This window comes from Heliconius melpomene, chromosome 21 (genome assembly GCF_056956725.1).
Source record: "Heliconius melpomene rosina isolate 202511_hmr_F chromosome 21, ASM5695672v1, whole genome shotgun sequence".
Classification (NCBI taxonomy): domain Eukaryota; kingdom Metazoa; phylum Arthropoda; class Insecta; order Lepidoptera; family Nymphalidae; genus Heliconius; species Heliconius melpomene.
Genome location: NC_140409.1, coordinates 4,892,277 through 4,914,011, shown reverse-complemented (window position 1 = coordinate 4,914,011; position 21,735 = coordinate 4,892,277). Strand labels below are relative to the sequence as shown.

Genomic DNA, 21,735 nt, shown 5'->3' with positions numbered 1-21,735 from the left:
CAGTTTCATGATAAAATAAAAGCATGAAATAAGAGTACAGTTAAAAAAAATGATTAAATAAAATTCGCACACCGTTCTCTACCCCGCTAGGAATAGAGCATGAAGCAATATTATATTATTAAATAAAATTAAAACACATAATAAAAGATTTCCTGAGAAATTGAAACAACAATCTAATTGTATTATTTTATTGGCAATTATCTAAAACAACATTACATATACATTATAGAATATATAAAATAAAAAATCATCAAGACGTTGCGAGTCATCAATGAGAGATTCATGTGAAAGAAAAGTGGGTTCATGAAATGGAAAAACGTATGTGCATTTAATATTAAAATGACTCGTATGAGTAAACGGACAAACGGACAAACGACCATTTATAAAATGTGGTCCGCTTATGTCTCTAATCTTTACAATACACCACGCCAAAAAAAAATATTTACACAAAATACTAAAAAAGATAATATAATTCTTACAACTACTAATTATCTAAAACAACAACATTACATATACATTATAGAATATATTAAATAAAAAATCATCAGGATGTTGCGAGTCATCAATGTGAGATTCATGTGAAAGAAAAGTGGGTTCATGAAATGGAAAAACGTATGTGCATTTAATATTAAAATGACTCGTATGAGTAAACGGACAAACGGACACACGACCATTTATAAAATGTGGTCCGCTTATGTCTCTAACCTTTGCATTAAACCACGCCAAAAAAATATATGTACACAAAATACTAAAAAAGATAATATTATATAATTCTTACAACTACTAAATATTTAAAATTTAACTAAATATTTAAATAAACATAATAAACTTACTTCTACGTTCTCTAAACATATAACATAGTATATAAAATATTTTAATGTAATTCCTAATCACGATTTCATCTTACAACCTTTAGAATTTCTATTGGACAATTTAGGAAAGGTTTCTTAAAAATAAAACAGTTAATTTATTGTGTCCAAAATACTGGTACTATAAATGTACTGTAATTTATTTAAATTTTAATAATAAAAAAATATTGTTAAATTCATCTAAAGCTACTTTTTAAAAAACCTTTTTATATACAAACAAATACTATATCAAAATAAACTGATACCTTTAGAAATATTCCATATATTTAAGAATTACACCATAAATAAGGACTTAAGAAGGATGTCGTGGCGTTAAACATGGTTATAGGTTCGATACCCACCTGTTAAAATGATAACATTTAAATTATTTCATTTCTCAGCTCTGGAAGAGCACGGTGTTGAGTTCCGCCATGTCTCTAACACTCTAGACTACCCTGCTATGCGGAAAAATGCTTGAAGCGACTCAATAATGTTACCTTTACTAAAATTTCAATTAAAACTATAATATATATACTTTTTATACATATAAACATAATATGTTTATATAAAAAGATAAAACATAAAAATACGTTTCACAATATATATAAATAAATCTATAATAATTAGCATCGCATGGAAAATGGTACAAGTGGGTTCAAGAAATGAAAAAACGTATGTGCATTTAATAATTATAACATAATATGTTTATATGTATAAAAATTACAAGTTATTAGTATAAGTTTATATTATATACAAATACAATACAGCTTATAGAAAATATAAAACAGACTCATAAAAATGAATGAAAGTACGAACGAAATTCAAATAGGAACAGAAAAAAGATAGCTCGTTATTCTTAGTGAGGGACAACTTGTATGGGCCCTCAGCTTTAAATGTACTTGAGGTACGACGTTTTAATATGCCGCCGTAATGAGAGGAATCATCGTATAGATACATACTTGTCTATACAATACGGCACCGTCTGTTATTGTACTTAGACTTACTTATGTATGTATAATTAGACAAGTTGTAGCATAGAAGTGTAAATTGAACATTTGAAAGAGTATATACATTTTATAATATAACATTATAATCTCATTGTTATTGAGTTAAAAAAGTGAACTATAAATGTTTTTAGTATTTTCTTATTATATTTAATAAGAATATATATATAAATCTTTAAAGAGTACAAAGCTGCAAAAGAAAATTCATTAAACAAGATATTTTTCAAGTTGGCAACGCTATTAGCAGAAATATATATAAAATAACCTTTTGAAAAATATAGATTAACACAATATTATCTAGAACTATTTTTCTTTGACAATGGCATAAAGGACGGAAAAAAAATAATAAAAATATACCTAATATTTTGTTTAACTACTTCTTCAATAAATATATAATAACTAAGGGAAGTCCGAAAGTACACAACCAATCATTTTAAAATGGCATAATTATAATATATAACTATATTATTACTCACAAAGTCAAAACACAATTAAAGAAATAACTCTTATTTTCTCTCGATGCATTTTTAACTATTAGCTAGGAAATGAGAAGCAAGCCAAGTATCAAAAAGTAAAATATTAACAGATGAAGTAGTGGGACATGTGTAAATATTTAATATTTTTTCTAAATAAATCTAAATAATTTAAAACACTGATTTAATACTCTTTAAGCGATTTATAAAAAGAAGCAGTTTGATCTGTATGTTTGTCCGCAAACATTATGTTTTAGCTCTGAAGTCGTTTTTTTTTAACATAGTTGTTGATTACAATATTTTGTTTTTATTGATTCACTTTTCATAAATAATTATAGTATCGTTTTCAATTAAAATCATAGAGATTTTTGTTTCAATATAAAATAAAATCAATGAAACATACAAATTCAATGGAACTTTAGATACAATTTGACTTTCCCGCAAAACCACTAGTAATATCCTAGTAAAGGAATCCAGATATTAATTAATAAGCAAAGTAAGGACGGAAAAATAAATAATCAGAAACCTGAATTAAAAAGTCTAAATCCACAAAAAGTAGTATATAAAAATAATTATGTTTAAAAACCATATGAAATTAGAATAAAAATGAGGTAACTCTGATTTGGAGTTTTAATGGTAGTTTAAAGTTTGTTTAGGATAAGCCTTTCTATTCAAATATATGTACTATTTGAGTAAAAAAAATATATCATACAATAAAAAAAAATGAGGCCACCATGGTGTAGCAGCATAACGTTTGTCTGTAAACGCGACAGTCGTTTGTTGGTTTGATTCTCACTCAGGTGAATTAAGTATTTTCATTTTATTACTCCGCCGAAAAGCGAAGTGTATTAACACTGGGTTCCCTTCCATTCCAACCCTGGTATATGCGAGATACAGCATAAAGGTGAAAAAAAATAATAATATAACAAATAATAAATCGTAAAAGTATCTTTCCTTATCACAATCGGATTATAATTATCCACGTAATTTCAAAATTATAAGTTTAAAACGAGTAAGTATACAAGGTGGAATTGTCAGCACCACTTTAAATGAAACCACAGTTTTAACTACTCTATAAAAGCCTAATATAATTCGGAAAAAAATAATTCCCAAAAATGAAAAAGTATTTTTTTCAAACAAAACAAATAATAAAATTATCGTTTTAAAATAAAACGCCATTTGTAAAGTATAACATAGGCACGCACACACTTACCTATCAAATCGGAAACGTCGCACACGTATGTGTGCGTCACACGAAATACAGGTATGGATAAAAATCGTGAAATGAAAAAAAATCCTACGTCTAAACTGTTGAGGTACCTTGATTAATTTCTTAGGTGTGGGTTTGAAATATATTACCCTATATGCAGTTTCAATAAAAGAAGCGCTGCCTCTTCCACCCTGTATAGTATTGATATTGAACAAAAGGTTCTTGTTAAAATTGTGTAAGCCCATGTATTTTTAGTTTTCATAAGTTCTTTAGATATCCACTTTATTTGGTGGCATGTGTTATAAATTAACAATTATTAGTAATATATCTAAAAATTGATCTATAAAAATGTATTTAATATTTTCATCTAAAATCAATAAATATCGCCCAAAGACCCCGCCTTTCAGTGTTCTATCTAATTATATTACATACTACTTTCTGTTAATACTTATATAATATAACATTATCTATACATATATGAGCATAAAAATATTTCTGTAAAACAATTTAGAATTTAGCATTTCAGTCAACAGCAATCGTAGACGTGATGAGACGATTGCATTTTAATAAACATTTGTTTTATTATGTATATCCAAAAATTACTTTAAAATAAATAGGACAGTTACTTGTGTATTTTTATATAAAAATTGAGAATAATACATAAAAATTAAATAGATATAAGAATAGAATAGCCTTAAAATAGATAGAATAAATAGAATAGATATAATAGATAGAATAGTCTTAAAATTTTATGTCATTATCAACAAAGATTAAAGAAATTATCGCAATAACGAGAAGCAATTTTTATACAATCTTCTTATTTGTCGCTTCGCTCTTGACAGAGCGGTTTTTATATTTTTTGAAATAAAATATTTAAAAAAATATAAAACTTAAATACCATACCGGCCACTGTTGCACTGACACTTGTATAATACTCAATTATTTGCTCACATTACATTACATATTATAAACATCTGATTCGTAGCTATATAGTTAAAAATTTTCCAATTTTAAGATCTTACAAAGTCCCACTGGTTTGTTGGTTGGTTATCGCATATAACTAGAAGAACAGGTTCATTTCGCAGAGCGTGTTCCACTCCTAAGCACATTCCTGCCGCCGTATTGTAAACAGGGCTTCCAGCCTAATGAGAATAGGAATAATAATTTTTAATTTTTTTTAATAAATTATCAAATAGTCGACGAGTCGTAGCCGCTCTGAAGTTAGCTCTTGATGGCTGAACAGATTTTATTCCAAGATTTTTATTTTTTTGATTGTTTTGTTGGATTTTAAATGCCTAATTTCAGAGCGGCCATGACTTCATCTGTAGAAACATTTTAACAAATTAACCTCTTTACTGGATTATGTAACTGGAGGAACGATTAAATCTATTGGAGTTTAATTTAAAATATGTATCTAGCTATTAATGAATGAAAGAAGATCTTACTTAGTACATCAAAAAATGCTACTTGTTAAGATTTGCACTCAAAAAAATGACAATACAATATTTTAATAGCATGAACCTAATGTTCTTGACAGAACAGGATAACTTTTAAAGCAGTTTAGTTGAAAGTTTTCAGGCCAGTCGTAGCGCATGGGCATAAAGTGTGACTGCAAACGCGACTGGTTGCGTGTTTGATCCACATTCAAGGAAATTAAATATTTATTTAAATATATATTTCCATTTCTTCGCTCTGGTATAGTGGCAAAGCTCAGCTCTGAGTTCCACCACTCAACACCTCCAGAATTCGACAGATAGTGGGGAACGGTATGTTTTAACACTAGATTCTGCCTGCTTACTCTACTGTGAGCGGAATACAGCGTAAAGCTGTTTTTATTTTTATTTTAATACATACCGCCCCTTTATGCTTCCATTCCTGTGTACCACCGAGTTCATGGCATTTACCAATAACTGGCGATACGTTATTAGAAGCGTCCAAGCATAGTATGCGACCCAGCACCAATTCATGTCGATCCGTTTCAAACCACACCTGGAAATAAAAAAATAAAAGCCAGTCAAGTACGAGTTGGATTTGCCTACCGAGGGTTTTGTACCAATTGATAGAAATTTTGTAAGGTTGTAGATTGATAGAAAGTACAACCTAAGTTTGTGGGCGAATACACTCACTTGGTTTAAAATATAAAATTTCATAAATCTAGGTCAACGTTAAATACCATATAGGTTTCATTTACGCGGTGAATTTTCATACAATAAGCGAAACAAAAACGAAACACTATAACTATTAAAGCATAATAACAATAATGTATCTTCTTCTTAGACTTCGAGGTGTAATTCATTTTTGTGCTCCAAAAGTAGGTCTTGATATTTGATACAAATTGATTGCCTCAATGATTGAATGAAGGTATTGAGACCCAAGACTATTTTAATTATGATTTACTGAAACATTCTTCAACAATTAATAACGAATAAAACAATATAACTAACGTTGACGCTGTTCGGCCCGAGTCTCAAAGCGCAATGGCCGCCGCTTGACAAGTCTTACTTTAATCGGCTGGAACATCCTCACCCCGCTTGAAGTCCTCAGGACTTCGTGTAGATTCAGGCAGTAGGCAGAGATTATGAACAGCCCGACGAATGATGCCCTTTGAAGTGACGACGTCCACTACTCTCCACAACCCGGGTATAATTTGTGAACCCGGGCCATGCGCCATTTTAAATGAGGTGCGTTGACGACCTTTGATGACGACCAAATCTCCTTCTTTTAGTCCTCGTTTGTTGATTCGCCATTTATGTTTCTGCTGAAGTTCGCTTAAGTATTCATTTCTCCAACGGTCCCAGAAGTTCTGTCGCATCTTCTCCAAGCTCTGGTAATGGTTAAGTCTGCTCTGTTTCATTAGATTAGCTGATGGTAAAGATGTCAGAAGTCGGCCGATCACGAAGTGTGCGGGAGTCAAAGGATGTAGGTCATTTGGATCGGAGAAAAGGGGAGTTAGGTTTATTGTTAAACGAAAACTAATATACTAACGAAATAAATTACCTACGGTGGGTTATTCAATATTATATGATGATTTTTAAATTCAAATACATACTAAATACCATATAAATTAATATTATTAAGGAAAAATTACGAAGTTTACTATGAATTACAATAATTTGAATAATATTTTTTAAAATGAGGGTTGACTCACAAAAAATGACGTCCACCGTTTTCCCACAAATCAAAGTAAAAGGATTATTTATGATAAGGATTAAAGGCACACTTCCCTCGGATTGATGGCTGCAGCTGGAAGCCGGCGATGTCTTGGAGAGCGATTATGCTTCGCTTCGTATTTCGATAGGTATCACGGTGGGTGGATTGCTCGGTAAATATCTCGTCGTCAGGTAACCAAATGATTGCGCTAATGATGTATGAAGATATATTGAGACCCAAGACTCTTTTAATTATGATGTATTGAAGCATTCTTCAACAATTAGTAACGAATAAAACAATATAACTAACGTGGAAGCCGTCCGGTCCGAGTCTCAAAGCGCAATGGTCGCCGCTCGGCCAATTGTCAAGTATAACATAGGGATGCCCGAATCCCGATGCCCGATCATCGATTTTCGATGATCGTCAATGTTAGCAGACAAAATATCGATGTTTTAACATCGATTTTGCAATAATGAAAACATCGTAACATCGATGTCAGTAGGAACACATTATCAAAATTTGGTCGCGTACACGTCATAATACAACGAGTGTTCACGTGTTTATTTTAATTTAAAAAGAAATATCGAAAGCAAAAAAAAAACACTACTACTTTTAGTCTTATAAATTGTTATTATGTTAAAAATTAAGTTTTTTTTATGCATAAAATCACCTGATTCAATGTTCTCATGCAACTGGCCAATATCAGACCACTGTTTTTGCTTTTTATATCTTTAGCACTCTGAACACACAAAGATGTCTTCTTTAAACGTATTTGGAATGAATCTGTGTAATTGCGTTTCCTGTAACAATAACATAAATAAAAAAAAATATTAAATAAGACATGGCCTACTATACGATAGTTGCGTCGGTATATTAAATGATGAAAAAAAAAATTGTTAATTGTTTGGATATGGCAATTATACCAAATAATCAGTCTGTGATGAAATTGAGTTTAAAGTTTTGGCCGCACTACTGTCGCACGTTATTTATTTATTTTATGAACTGGTAGTAAATTATTTGACGTTCAAAAAATAAAGCTTGTAACTTTTTATTTTGAATAAAAATATTTGAATTTGAATTACCTAGAATGCCACGGTTGAAACTTATTTTTATCCGGATCATTCAACGCGGCTATCTTCTTTTTAGCGACAGTATCCTCCCCCATTTCTAATTCAGGGTAAATATTGTCTAAATACCATTTGAAGGATTTGCATCCGAGATTCTTCCGTAATGCTTGACGTTCAGATATGTCGCCTACGGACACGTGCGCTGCCGAGGGATTTTGTTCAATCACTTTGTTCTGTAATATGAAAATATACTATTTAATTAACGCAAACGGTCCTCACTCGAGAAATTCTTTAATGTTTTACTTTTTTTTATTTTGCATAACTTTTATTATTAGGTATTGTAATTATATATAGTTATCTATATATATATAAAATCGAAAGGTCACTCACTCATCACGAAATCTCAGAAACTACAAGTGCTAGGAATCTCAAATTTTGCATAGGAGTTATTTATAGGACGTAGGTGCTCGCTAAAACGGGAATTTCCAATATTCGACTTCTAAGGGGTTGTTTTTGGGGTCGAAAGTTTGTATGAAACTTTGTTACTACAGATGCTAGGAGTCTCAAATTTTGCATGGACGTAATTTATAGGACGTATGTACTCATGGAGACAGAAATTAATAATAACGTAGTTCACGCAGGCGAAGCCGCGGGCGGGCCGCTAGTATTTATATAATTATTTGTTATTTTATTACAAAATTCAAATTTACAGCATGAGATAAGATTTAATAATGTAAGATAAGCAGAAAATACATTTAAAAAATCACCTACCACGTAGTCGTCCATCCACACTCGAGCCATTCTCATAGAATTTTGCAGCATGTAATCCTCTTTTTCGCTAAAACCGTAAGGCCGTCGTTTACGAAACACGTGACCAACTCTACTGCACGGAATCAGCTCTAGAATACCACCGCACATCCAAATCTATAAAAATTGATGATTTTGTTTTAGTTTCTATCTCTCGCATATAACAGGATAGGCAAAGACAACCTAATTTTAAGACACTACGTTTCCTCACTTTTTACCCAAATTTCCAGACATTGAATGTTGGTATGTTTAAGTTCTACATATAAGTATTTTTTTTTTCTAATCTTATTATATAATAACTTTTATATAAATGAAATTTTCAATTTTGAGCGAAATGACCTAATTCCTTTGTGTATAGTGACAAAATTAATCCATAAGATTGTATATGACTATGTTATCGGTTTTGCTAACGATTGATTGAGTTTATTATTTTTAATTGTAATGTGTGTAATTTTTAAAATAAACATATTTATTAATATTTATCAATTGTTATTTTGTCAGCTTTGATTACTGATTACTTAGAGTAGGTCCAAAATCTATTTACTCTGCGATTTCAACGAATTTGTCTGATTGTAACAGTAACCTATGTATGACAATAAAATTATAGAGGCAAGGACTGTCATAAATATAACTTATATTCTGCGTTAAACATAACATAAATACATAGGTGACCAAATCTACCCAAAATACGTACCCGGAAAGACATTTCTAAGTTTTCACCTCCCCAAATGTTCATCCCCGGATCATACTTGCCGATGTAATTAAAATATTCTCGATATATAGCAAACAGACCACCCGCCATTGTTGGAGATCTGATTGGTTTCACAAAATCCTCATCGCCTGTGAAAATATTATGTTTTATTTTAAATTTGTATTTTTAAGATCACATTTTGCCCAAATTTTTTAGTCAAAAAATTAAAAAAAGACATGATATGTCTTGTGGGAGTATTCAAAAATTTTTTGTGAAACTGGTCCAAATCTTCGATCAATTGAATTTTCCCGAGGAATCCTGAAAGATATAAACGGTTACCGACAGCTAGTTCTTCTGTCCCCACTATTAATTATGTGTTACAATTTGGAACATATAGGTTTATAATTTATTTAGGTGTATATCTCCCATACTAATTTTCAAAACATATCAATGATTTGTAAAACCCAAACTTTTTTTTTTTGGGAAAAAGATTGACATTTTTCTTTTCACAGATCAACCACTAACTTCGTATTACATTCTTATATGACCCATACGCGGCTACGCCCGTTTGAACTATACGAATATTTATTAAATACTAGCTGACCAGGCGAACTTCGTACCGCCTAACAGTCATTCTTTATTTTTTGTTTTTTAATACTTATTCTGCTATTCGAGGCACCGGGGCGAGTATATAATTATAATAATACTTTATTGCACTATAAAACTAAGAAACAATACAGTAACAATATTTACGAAAAGACAATAAAGAAGTGCAATGGCGGGCCTTATCACTAAAAGCGCTTTCCTACAGGCGCTTCCAACCATTTGAAAGAACTTATAATAAAACACAACATACATACAAATATATATAAACATACATGCATACATACTATATATATTTTGCCAAAGTGATTGCAATTAAACAAATTAAACTAAAAAAAGTAAATACTACCCTAAATTACGTACTATTTTTATTTTACTTATTACTTTACAGATTATTTCATTTTTTAAATATTTTTATCAACAGTCATGTAATCAAAACATTTCCAAATTCATTTTTTAAGAGCATCTTGCCAGAGCGCCATCTATTGTGCTAATAGTTAAACTGTCACCGATCGATCATAGTTAAAACATACCGTTTTCTCAGTATAAATAATCAAAAACTATATTTTGCTAAAGTTTTAAAATATTAATATTTCTCCCGAATTAATTAATGCTTAACAAATAATAACATGTTGAGATATGTTTTATTCGTTATCAAGAATCGTTAGTACTTACTATTTGTTGTCAATAGATCTCCAATATTAACTTCTTGAAAACTTTAAATACTTATATCTTTTGATAGAGTGAAGCGATTACAGTGAAATAAAAACTAAAACCTACTCTGATTTATTTGTAATTTTTATATACAAAAGTTGCTTAAATTTGTTGTGTACTTTTTACGTGATACGTGATCACATAAACAGACAAACAGACAAACAGACAAAAATTCCAAAAATGCTGGAAATGGATTCTGTTAATGGTTCTTCAACACCCTAGCTATTTTTTTTTTTTATATTTTTAATGTACAGAAATGACTTTTCTACAGATTTATTATAAGTATAGATATAGATATTTATGAAATTATTTTCAGTTTTCAATAGAGAGATGCGTTAAGCAAACTCATTTTGGGTGACGTTTTCTAACAACGAACTTTGCAAATCGTTGCTTAGCAACGACAGTTGTTATTAACATTGCGGAACAAATTGCATGTCAAATTAATAAGTATTTTAATATATTGGTATATATCGAAAATATTACAAATATGAGAAAAAACGTATCCTATGTTCATCCCGAGACCGTCAAGTATCTCTATATGAGTATTTTATCACAATTAAATTAGCGGTTTGGCCCTGATTGCGTAAAAGACAGACAGACAGACAGACAGAGTTACTTTCGAATTTATAATATAGGTATGGATTAAAAAACTTCTAAAGATGAACTAACATGGCACGAACTAAAGAGAGATTGTTATGGGTTCGACTCCCCCTCTAGAGAATTAATTATTTTAATTTCCCTGCTCTGGTAGACAAATCGCAGAGTTGAGTTTTATTCCCATCATTTGATGGGAATAAAATTATATTTTAAGTTAAGATTATTTGTATTGTAAATACTAGGCCAATTCTTAACAGTGATAACAATATTGAATGAATATCTTGTATAAAAAGAGGCCAGTTGTGGCACAGGGGCACAAAGTGTGGCTGTAAACGAGACTGGTTGTGAGTTCGATTCCCATTAGAGGAAATGAAATATTTATTTAAATTTATATTTGCATTTCTTCGCTCAGATGTCGAGGCAAAGCGCGGCGTAGAATTCTCCCACTCCAAACACGCAATGGCTCCTTAATTCCACGGAATATGAGCAACAGAAGTGTCTTAATGGGAACGAAATGTCTTAAAACTAGATTTCCAGGTTCCCTCTGCGTACCCTTCTATGTGCAAAATAGACCGTAATAAAAAAAATATATAAAGTTTATTTTACGTTGACTAATCAATCGCTATCTTTCGTTGTTTGCCACTGTGACTTTTAATGAATACAATCAATAATATTAAATAAATGGTATGTACCTAACCTAACTTGATAACCTAGAAATTCAATAAAGTGTAATTTGTTTTATTTATTTAATGTTAACAATATGTTATTTTGTATGAAACGATAAATATGATATTGTAAGCAATATTGATATTAAAGAATATTTACATTTTTTATTACTGGCCTGGCCATAAAAATTAACCTTTTAGGTTATATATCTTGACATCGATGGATTTATTACAAATACACACTCACACACCTTACATGACATCATGCAGCATCAATCACTCGTAATGTTTGTACTGTAAAATTTCTTTTTCTTTCAGCATTAGCAGCTTAGCAGCATTGAGCAAAGAGAACCCAGTGTTAAGACAATCAAATTCTGGTTAGTGAAATAAAAAAAAATACAAGACTTCCAAAGAGATTTCATTAAAAAAATTACCTTTCAATGTTCCTTTAGGTAAGTTATCCCACTTGAAATGCAATCCCCAGTTGAAACCACCACGGACCAGGGGACTAGGTGTATACTCAAATGTATCAGCGTTTATAACATCTATCACTGGGGTTACGGCTCGCGGAGAAAACCTGACTGTGACACCGTCCACTCCCTCCGATAAACGGGTTAGGAGAGGTGGCAGCCAGTCCACATTCACCTCAATATGCGAATCCAGAAATACTAGAACCTAAAATAAAACAAGTATATAAATTATAATTTCTAAAAGATATGTAATAAGTATACTTTATTTAATTTTTTTAACTTTTTATAAATTATAAATGTACGAGAGTATGAAATGTTTTTCGTTAGATTCACTCTTATAGCAGGGTAGACAGAGGTAGCTAATAGTAAGTCACTCCGTTCCCGTAAATTAAACAAATCTGATAATAGGAAATCGAGAAAACGGAAAAAAAATATTTTTTTACTTCCCGTTATCCTCGCATATAGATATGTGTTGGAAACCATGCGTGTTTAATAACGTACTTCAACACCGCGCTTTTTCTTTTTGCCAGATCCAAGAAATGAAAATAATTCACTCCTTAAGTGAAAATCAAACCCACATCCATCGTGTTTACAAACAGACGTTGGGTCGCCACGCCACGACGGCCTTATGCCAGTAAAAATAGTGTTGCAAGATTCATTCATGAGTTTAGTCTACTAAATTTTCTAAAATATGATTAAAAAAATATATTTAGCTTGTAGGTATATATATAATTTCAAGCTTACATCTCCAACACTGTTGTCAGCCCCATACAACCTAGCTCGAATCAACCCTTCCCGTTTGTTCGTCTTCAACAAACGTATATTCAAACCTTTCATAGACCTCGCATTCGAATCCGTTGTTTTCTTAACATTTTCATTATTGTTGTTATTATTGTCATCGTTTATGTAATCTACTAAATTTTCTCCTTCTATATTATTAGTTTCTAACATTTCTTCTTCTTTTCTCACTATGGAATTGAGTTCATTCACTGACTTTTGTACGTTTTCATGTAATCCTTCAATATCACTATAATCATCTACTAATATAATTTCCTTCAAATGTGCTAACTTGGTGCGGTCTATTATAGAGTAGACCGATCTCATCAGCGTTTCAAAATGCTCATTGTAGAAACAAATTATGATTGAAGCTTTAGGTAATTTTTTCGGAAACCTTTGTATACGACATCTGTAATATTCACATTATGAAATTTGGTTTAAGCAGCAAAAGTTGTAAAAAAATTTTGATCGATTATTTAAAATATATTTAAAGTGAACGGATATAAGACACTTACAATTTATTTCTGGTATCAGGTAGTCCTCTATGATTACCGATTCTTTGCGATATCAAAGTATTGAATGCGTGCACATTGTAGCCAGCTTCACGAATTCTGACGTCTTCGGCATTATGTATTAATCCAAGTTGATGTTCTAGCAAAAAAATTATAAAATCAAGAAAATAATAATATACTGTTGGCAATAATACTTGAACATAATAACAAAGATTATTGGCATTTGTCATAGCATAGAATTCTGCATAATATAATAGGATTTTTTTTCTAATTGATCAACATAAGTAATATTTTGTTTATTATTTTTAAATGATTACTTTTAATTATATATAGGAAGTATCTAAAAAGGGAAATAATCTGAAAGTTTCTCATCTATTTCCCTTTATAATATTACATAAAAATTTTTAAAGTGAAGTACTTATTACCTAGACTTTTATCTGGAAGAGCCACATTCTTAATTCCTAGTTGTTTTGCAAATTTCTCTCTAAGCATGATCTTTTTTTGATATGCCAACTTTTCTTTTTGATACTTCCACATTTTACCGACAAGTTTATCATTGTTTTGTTTGGGACTATCATATAATAAATCTTTGCCTTCCAATGCTGCAATGGATTTATCATTGTTTTTAATACGGTCCTTTTCTTCTTTATTTATTAACTTATAATGAATTCTGTTCTCAGTGTTAGTAATAGCATTTTCTCCTAAAATAACAACAACTTATGAGTGTTAGTAATAATTATGATAAGTTATTTGAAGTATTAATAAATCAAGTTCACTTATTTTGTTTAAAGAAGAATTATTAATAAAGAAGATTTTTTAATCATGATTGCTTATTATATAAAACAGAAACAAACCAAATTGTATGCCTCTAACCCTTATAGTATAGGGAATTAAATGGGTTACAAGAACCTAAAAAATAATACATGTCAAATACATATTGTTTAACTATCTAGACTAGACCATTAATTATAATCAATAAATAAACTCTTTGTACCGGTGGAACTTATCTCAAAGTAATAACAACCACTATATGCACATACATAGCACATGCTTATAACAAAGTTCTATAAAGATCTTTCATCATAAATATATATATAATGTTATCTTAGTAATATCATTCATATATCTATATATATATATATATATATATATTTAAAATCGAAAGGTCACTCACTCATCACGAAACCTCAGAAACTACTCATGTGCTAGGAATCTCAAATTTTGCATAGGAGTTATTTATAGGACGTGTGCTTGCTAAAACGGGAATTCGCAATATTTGACTTCCAAAGGGTTGTTTTGGGGTTGAAAGGTTGTATGAAACTTCGTTACTACAAATGCTAGGAGTCTTAAATTTTGCATGGACGTCACTTATAAAACGTAGGTACTCATGGAGACAGAAATTAATAATAACGTAGTTCATGCAGGCGAAGCCGCGGGCGAGCCGCTAGTATATATATAAATGTAAGATAAATCAAAGATCAATCAGTCATACTTGGTAAATCATGAGATAAGTGATGACTTCTCTAAACTATGTGATTTTACACATTGGTTTCACAATTGGTTACAATAAACATGTTATTTAAAAAACTAAAAGTTTACTGAATTAGTTATTACATATTAACAAGAGACTTGATAAATGAAAAGCAAAAATGTAGTGTTAATCAACCTTAAGAGATTTATAGATGTTATTATTTATTATCTTATTATATTTCATTTGGCAGCCAATAATATTTTTGTTACGTAATGAAAAACAGTTTCTTTTAACACCCTAAGATCCTTAAGTAGCAGTGCAACTTTGCCATACTTATCCTGCAAGACCCTTTGTTAGAATATTAATGAATACTGATTATTTTGTTAATAGTTATTTTTGAATTATGAATGCTGATAAAATATTTGCATTGATGAGAAAATGTAATACTAACAACATAAAACATACAAACATACGATACAGCTGCTAGCGTTACTAGCGCTACAACTTTTGTGGGTTCAAATTCTACTCAGGGAGAATAAAGAATTATTTTCTCACTCTGGTAGCAAAGACAAAATGCATTTTTGAATTCCCACACTCAATACACAATTTCTCCAAAATTAGGTGGTGGTGCATAGTGACAATTGTATTTTAACATTAGGTTGCCCATCCCTATCAAATGAGGGATACAGTCTGAAGTATGAGGAAATATTAATAATTAATAATATTTACCTAAGACTATGTACAAATATGAACAATGGAATCTGTGCCAAGCATTCTAATTTTAAAAGCATTTAGATAGCAAATAATGCCAATATCCAATGGAAAAATGAATTAAGTAGTTAGTGAATAAGTTTTACTTTGAAAATAGGTTGTACATTTTGACAAATAATGGTAAATACAGACAAATATAGTCACATTTGATACATATTGACACAGATTTCCTAATATTTATATTACATACATGAATAATATATTAATGTTATTACATTAATTAAATTATTTCAATTTTAAATCACATGCTACTAAATGCTAAACAATGACTGCTAAATAATGTAATGTTTGTAAACATAAAGGCATAGTGGTTGGAATCGAATTAGAAATTTTAAAGAAAGTAAAGTATACAAATGAAAGTAGATTTTTGAACTTATAACTAATTTATAAATTTGAAACCGAATAGTTTGTATGTAATATAGTCGGACTTACCATTCATATTTAGTAGCCAGTACAAATATAATGCCACACTCCATGTCGCCGATGCACATAGTATACCCCACAAAAAAGAATTATTAAGCCTACCCATTCTTGAATTAAAAAATCTTACAAAATATTTTTTTTTTACGACACACATGAATTAAATATTCTGAGATATATTTTTATAAAATTTACATTTTAAAGTACTTTTCCAACCAAACAACTATATGTAAAAATCGATATATAGCCGGATATAATACATCGAAGTAAATTAACATATACAAAACACTCGTGGCAGAACGTCTGAGATCACAGAACACATTTACTCAGTTGTCTGAGATAGACTGTCACTAGGCTTGGTCAATCGTGATTGATCGAAATAAATGATTGCAGTCACGAAAACCGCGTGATTGATTCTATTACTAAGAATTAGGAGTGTGCACAACAGCTCATTTTTGTGAAAGAACAAACGATATGTTCAGTTTAGAACTCCCTTTTTTACGTTCGGTTTTCCTTATTAGTTCAATATTGAAGTATAAAAAGGAAAATTTCGCTATATTTAATATAGTAATCATAGATAATACACCTATACTAGAGATAGTAAAGACATAACATGTCATTCATTTCATTCATTTAGACTCAAAGTTATTAAAGTCCATACTAATATTTAATTTTACCTATTTGATATTTTATAATTACTGGACTAACAAATTCCTAATTAAAAATCTAACATTTTTATTATAAAAGTTTTTTATTTTTTGGTAGTAGTTTACTAGCAATATAGTGTCTTATTATATTATCTTATTTCATTTTTCATGTTTTAAAAGAAAAAATAATAACAATTTTAAAATTTTAAATGATATGAAAAAAGTTGTCTTTTTGAATCTCTTTACAATATTTTTTATATACAATGTTACGCACATTGTAGTAGCGAATCAATGAATTTTAACATCCGGGAGTTTCATTTATGAAATTATGTATTGTGGGTTTTTTTTACACAGTATCTAACGTGTGCGTTTGGATTTGCCTAGCTGCGAACCCCGGATTAATATAGGAAAAATTGAGGGTATTCTAAAAAAAATATTAATATTTTTAGTACAAAATATTTTTAGTTTATTAACAGTTAGCCAGTCGCGATGGTCGGTCGCTTTTAGCTGGAATATAGAAAAAAAATATTTAATTTTTCAATATTCCCAAAAAGCATTGCCACAATTAACACGGATTCTATTGAGAAGACAACACAAAGAGAAAAATGAAGAACTGTTGGACCTTTCATTGCTTCTTATGTTCTCCGCAAAAAAAGCAATGAATGCGCCAAGAGTTCACCACACAACCCCTGCCTTGAAGTCACCATCGCTAGAAACAGATAACCTTCAACCTTCAGTGTTAGGTAATTATTATATTTTTTTTAAAAAAGATTGAATTTGTCAATAACCCCAAAAAGCGTTCCCACAATTAACACGGATTCTATTGAGAAGACAACAGAAAGAGAAAAATGCAGAACTGTTGGACTCTTCATTGCTTTTTATCATTATCCACATAAAAAACAATGAATGCGCCAAAAGTTCACTACACAAGCCTGCCTTGAAGTCACCATTGCTAGAAACAAATAATCTTCAACTTTCAGTGTTAGGTAATTATTATATTTTTTTAGATTCAAGCTGTATACCCCAGGAGAGGAATAAGAAACCTACCCGTTTACCATTTAATATTTGAGACACGTGTGTTCAGTGGCGGATCTCAACGCTGCGCTTTGTCTTGTTTATTACTTCCGAGTTTGAATAGAATCCACATTCCTTGCGTTGACCTCTAAATATGATATTAATTATTATTTAAATCATATGATTTAAATATTAATTTATTACATTGAATTTTATTACATTAAGTACATACTTTATTTCATTGAGACCCTAATATTAATATTAACAGTGATAAAACACTTATCTGATATTATTTGATTATCTACACCTATTGATTTTCATTTATTATTTAACTTATAAATTCTAAACAACCATGGATGTGGTATATTTTGTTCCAGGCAAACTAATAATATACAAAATATAATATTAATGTAAAAAAAATCAACAAATAACTGATGAGATTATAGAAATATCGAGTTTTCCATATATGTTATTAGCAGCTAGTTGAACTGTTCTTATGTTGTATTTTTTGACAATCTGACTTCATGATAAATATGATAAAAAGTAAATACTTATTTGACTAAAAAAGGTTGCAAGTAGTCTAATATTAAGAAAAAAACGATTTATTAAATAAACTATATTTTAAATAAACTTTATTAATATTTGAAACTTTGAATAAATTATAATAAACGGTTATAGTTATTTTAAAATATAAAATAAAAAATATTTGTACTCTCTAATTTTTTTGTATTGAAATGTCTTCAAAGTTTAAGAATTAAATCCTTTGGTTTTGCATTTAGGTGTCTTTACATGTCAACTATTTAATAAGTAATTATTAAAAGTCATTTATGCTATTCAATTTTTAATGAGTACACACATAAGTAAGTTATTTATTAATATTATTCACATTGCTTTGCACCACACTTTTGCCCTCACTTTTAGATGTATCCTATCCTTGGATTGGTTGCCTGGAAGAGATCATTTTTAGTGATAAGGCCGCCTTTGTGCATTTTTTGTATAAGAAATCAATGTAAATATTCATATTTAGTCTGCAATAAACACTTTTTATCTTATCTTATAAGTACTACAACATATTGTTATTTACTTACATGGTTGTTTTTCTAAAACATAAACTTTATTAATAGAAATAGAAGAAAATATATTTTGTTATTACTAAATGTTATTTATTTCAATTAAAAAATATGTTAAATAATATGTGTATAACATATGTGTTAAATAACATTTGACACTTTTTTTTTATTTTGAAGAATATTTAATATGAGATCAGTAAGTATATCTAAAATTAAATTTTTACATTGCTTCTTTACTAATTTTGTTGCAAATAAATTTAAATTATCTACCAAATTATTTAAAATTTTAAATTACTTATTTATTATATTTGATACTTAGGCTTAAAAATTTTTATAGTGATTGTCTAATTTGTACTCATTATGTTTTAATAAATTATAATTTGATATTATTACTCATGTATTTACAAATTCAAATATCAATAGATGATAATTAAATAAATGTGCCCAAAAATATGATATTTGTAGAAAAAGAAATTTAAAAATAGTTAATTTTTTTACATACTATGTTTCCAGTGACGGTCAAAAATAATAAAATCCTATACAATCTCAATTAGCATTCAATTAATATATAAGTCCTAAAGTCTATTATTGTATAAATGAGTGATATAATAAAAACGATAAATTGGAGATGTATTTTATTTTTGCCTTCCTTTTCTACATCTACATGTACAACAAAACAAGTATAGCAGCATATACACAGTTATATATACATATACATTACGGTTTAGTATAGTTGAGGCTACGGCATATAAAGGGCGTTGATCCTTGTTACCTCTTTTGATGCCGAAGTTTGGTCTCTATTATAGTATATAGAATGTACTGTGGTACAGACTTAGGCACGAGGTACGGCGGCCTCCCGCGCTGTACTACTTTTTATCATAATTTCTGGCTCATTGCACTATAATATTGAAAACCTATCTCTTTCTAAAATCATCTGTTTTAGACCCTCATTTATCCAGTTTTTATTATTTCTATTACTTTTATTTGTATCAACAATTTGTATTTTATAACACTCGTTGTAGATATAAGTAAATACTTACTTGCAGTATAGCAGCATTAAACATATTTAAGAAATAAATTAAAATTCTAACATTAATAGCAACATATACTTATGTTGGCGTTGGTAATAATTTATTTAAATCTTGAGAATAAATTCATCATAAATTAACTAATTTCAAAAGATGTTTTAACGAGTAAAATTAGATATAGCATTCAGAGTTAATAAAATGCTGTAAATATTGAATTAATGGTTTTGTATTTGTCAGCTTCCGGTAGCGCCGCTTTGGGCGCGTCATCGTCGTCGTCATCAGTATACTACCAGCAACAAATTGTTAAAGTGGGTAGAGTTTTTTACTCTTATTTTAGTTGAACTACTTGGTCGTGTATAATTCAAATATTGTTTAATTATCGTGTTAATTGATCTTTTGCGAACAATCATCTAAATATGCTTATTTGTCATTTGGAAAAGATAAATTAATGTAAAACCATTTTTTTTACATATTTTTATGTAGGAAAATAAACAGCAAACTATATTAACCTACTATCACAAGAGTGTCAGTAAGAAACTTATGTGGCGGTACCTCTAAATTTAGAGGTGCTGGTCCTTTACGGGTTCTTCCAACATTATCGTAATGACTTCCATGACATGGGCAATAAAAACCTCCCACCCAATCCCCAGAATTAGGCACTGGCACACAGCCCAAATGAGTACAAATTCCAATAACTACTAACCATTCAGGTTTTATTGTCCTTTGCTCAGGAGTCTCTGGATCTCTTAAAACTGTCAATGGAGTATCGGCTTCTGCAGATATTTCTGCTGCAGTTCTATGCTTTATAAAGAGAGGTTTTCCGCGCCATTTATAAGATTTACACATGCCTGGGTCAATACTAGTAATATCTACCTCTATAGCAGCTAATGCGAGAACGTCAGCCGGTGCACTCATACTTACTAAGAAATGTATTAATTCTGTTTTTAAGCCATACATTCCACAGAGGACCCCAAAAAATCCAACAACGTACGTGTATCCATACTTCTCATCTCCCGAATGCCATGTGGTCGTACTAACATCTTTAAACTTTTCTTTTCTATAGTCATCAAAACTGGGATGTTTTATATCACGATGTAATTTTGGATAGTCTTTTTGGAAACGAACTTGTGTCCAAGAGATCAAACTAGGTAATGCGCACAGCGGATGTCTTTTTCCACATTCTGCAAGTGCCTTGATCGGAATCAACTTCTGAGTCGGATCGGAATCTGCTCTAAGTGGATACTCTCGATAACAGGAACATTTCCAAAGAGACCGACAATATCTTGCAAGTCCACTATTAGCTAGTAAGTACATTTCAAAATGAAGTTGTAATTTTTATTTCCCTTAGTTTCAGAAACTTAATATTACTAATGTTTCTGACGTTAGCATTTGTGTCATCTTTGACGACCAACGTTTTTCGTTTATATATCGTCAATTTAAATTTGAAATGTTTATACCATATATATACCATAAAATATTAATTTAATATTCTAAATAAAACTATAGGTAGGTATATCATCTTGTATATTTTTTTTCATGGAGTTTTTTGATAGCTATTTATCAAAGGAGTGCTTTTGATATTCACCAGTTGCGAATTAGTAATTTTTTTATTTAAGTATGGTACGGTACACAAAAAAATCTATAAGCCATTATGGTTTTATTGACCCATTAGCTCATCGTAGGTATTTCTTAACACTATTTTTTAATTTTAAATACAAAAAGAATG

The 21,735-nt window shown here is 29.9% G+C and overlaps 1 protein-coding gene and 1 pseudogene across 3 annotated transcripts; both read right to left on the bottom strand.

Moving 5' to 3' along the window:
• Window positions 1-174: 174 nt before the first annotated feature.
• On the bottom strand, window positions 175-16,758 carry LOC146526962 (polypeptide N-acetylgalactosaminyltransferase 35A-like). 3 transcript variants are annotated; one of them, XM_085205920.1, is made up of 11 exons: window positions 16,263-16,758; window positions 14,014-14,289; window positions 13,592-13,727; window positions 13,044-13,485; window positions 12,264-12,504; window positions 9,254-9,399; window positions 8,524-8,676; window positions 7,768-7,985; window positions 7,356-7,485; window positions 5,390-5,524; window positions 175-4,677 (listed from the first exon to the last, which is right to left on the bottom strand). In XM_085205920.1, the coding sequence occupies exons 1-11, from the start codon at window positions 16,405-16,407 to the stop codon at window positions 4,546-4,548; spliced, it is 2,154 nt and encodes a 717-aa protein (XP_085062046.1). In that variant the 5' UTR covers window positions 16,408-16,758; the 3' UTR covers window positions 175-4,545. The 3 variants fall into 3 exon arrangements, with proteins under 3 accessions (XP_085062046.1, XP_085062047.1, XP_085062048.1); XM_085205921.1 differs by having other exon boundaries at window positions 14,014-14,190; window positions 16,263-16,757; XM_085205922.1 differs by lacking the exon at window positions 14,014-14,289 and having other exon boundaries at window positions 16,263-16,757.
• A 3,483-nt stretch (window positions 16,759-20,241) lies between these two features.
• LOC146526961 (cytochrome b-c1 complex subunit Rieske, mitochondrial pseudogene) lies at window positions 20,242-21,340 on the bottom strand (annotated as a pseudogene).
• Between the last annotated feature and the right edge of the window lie 395 nt (window positions 21,341-21,735).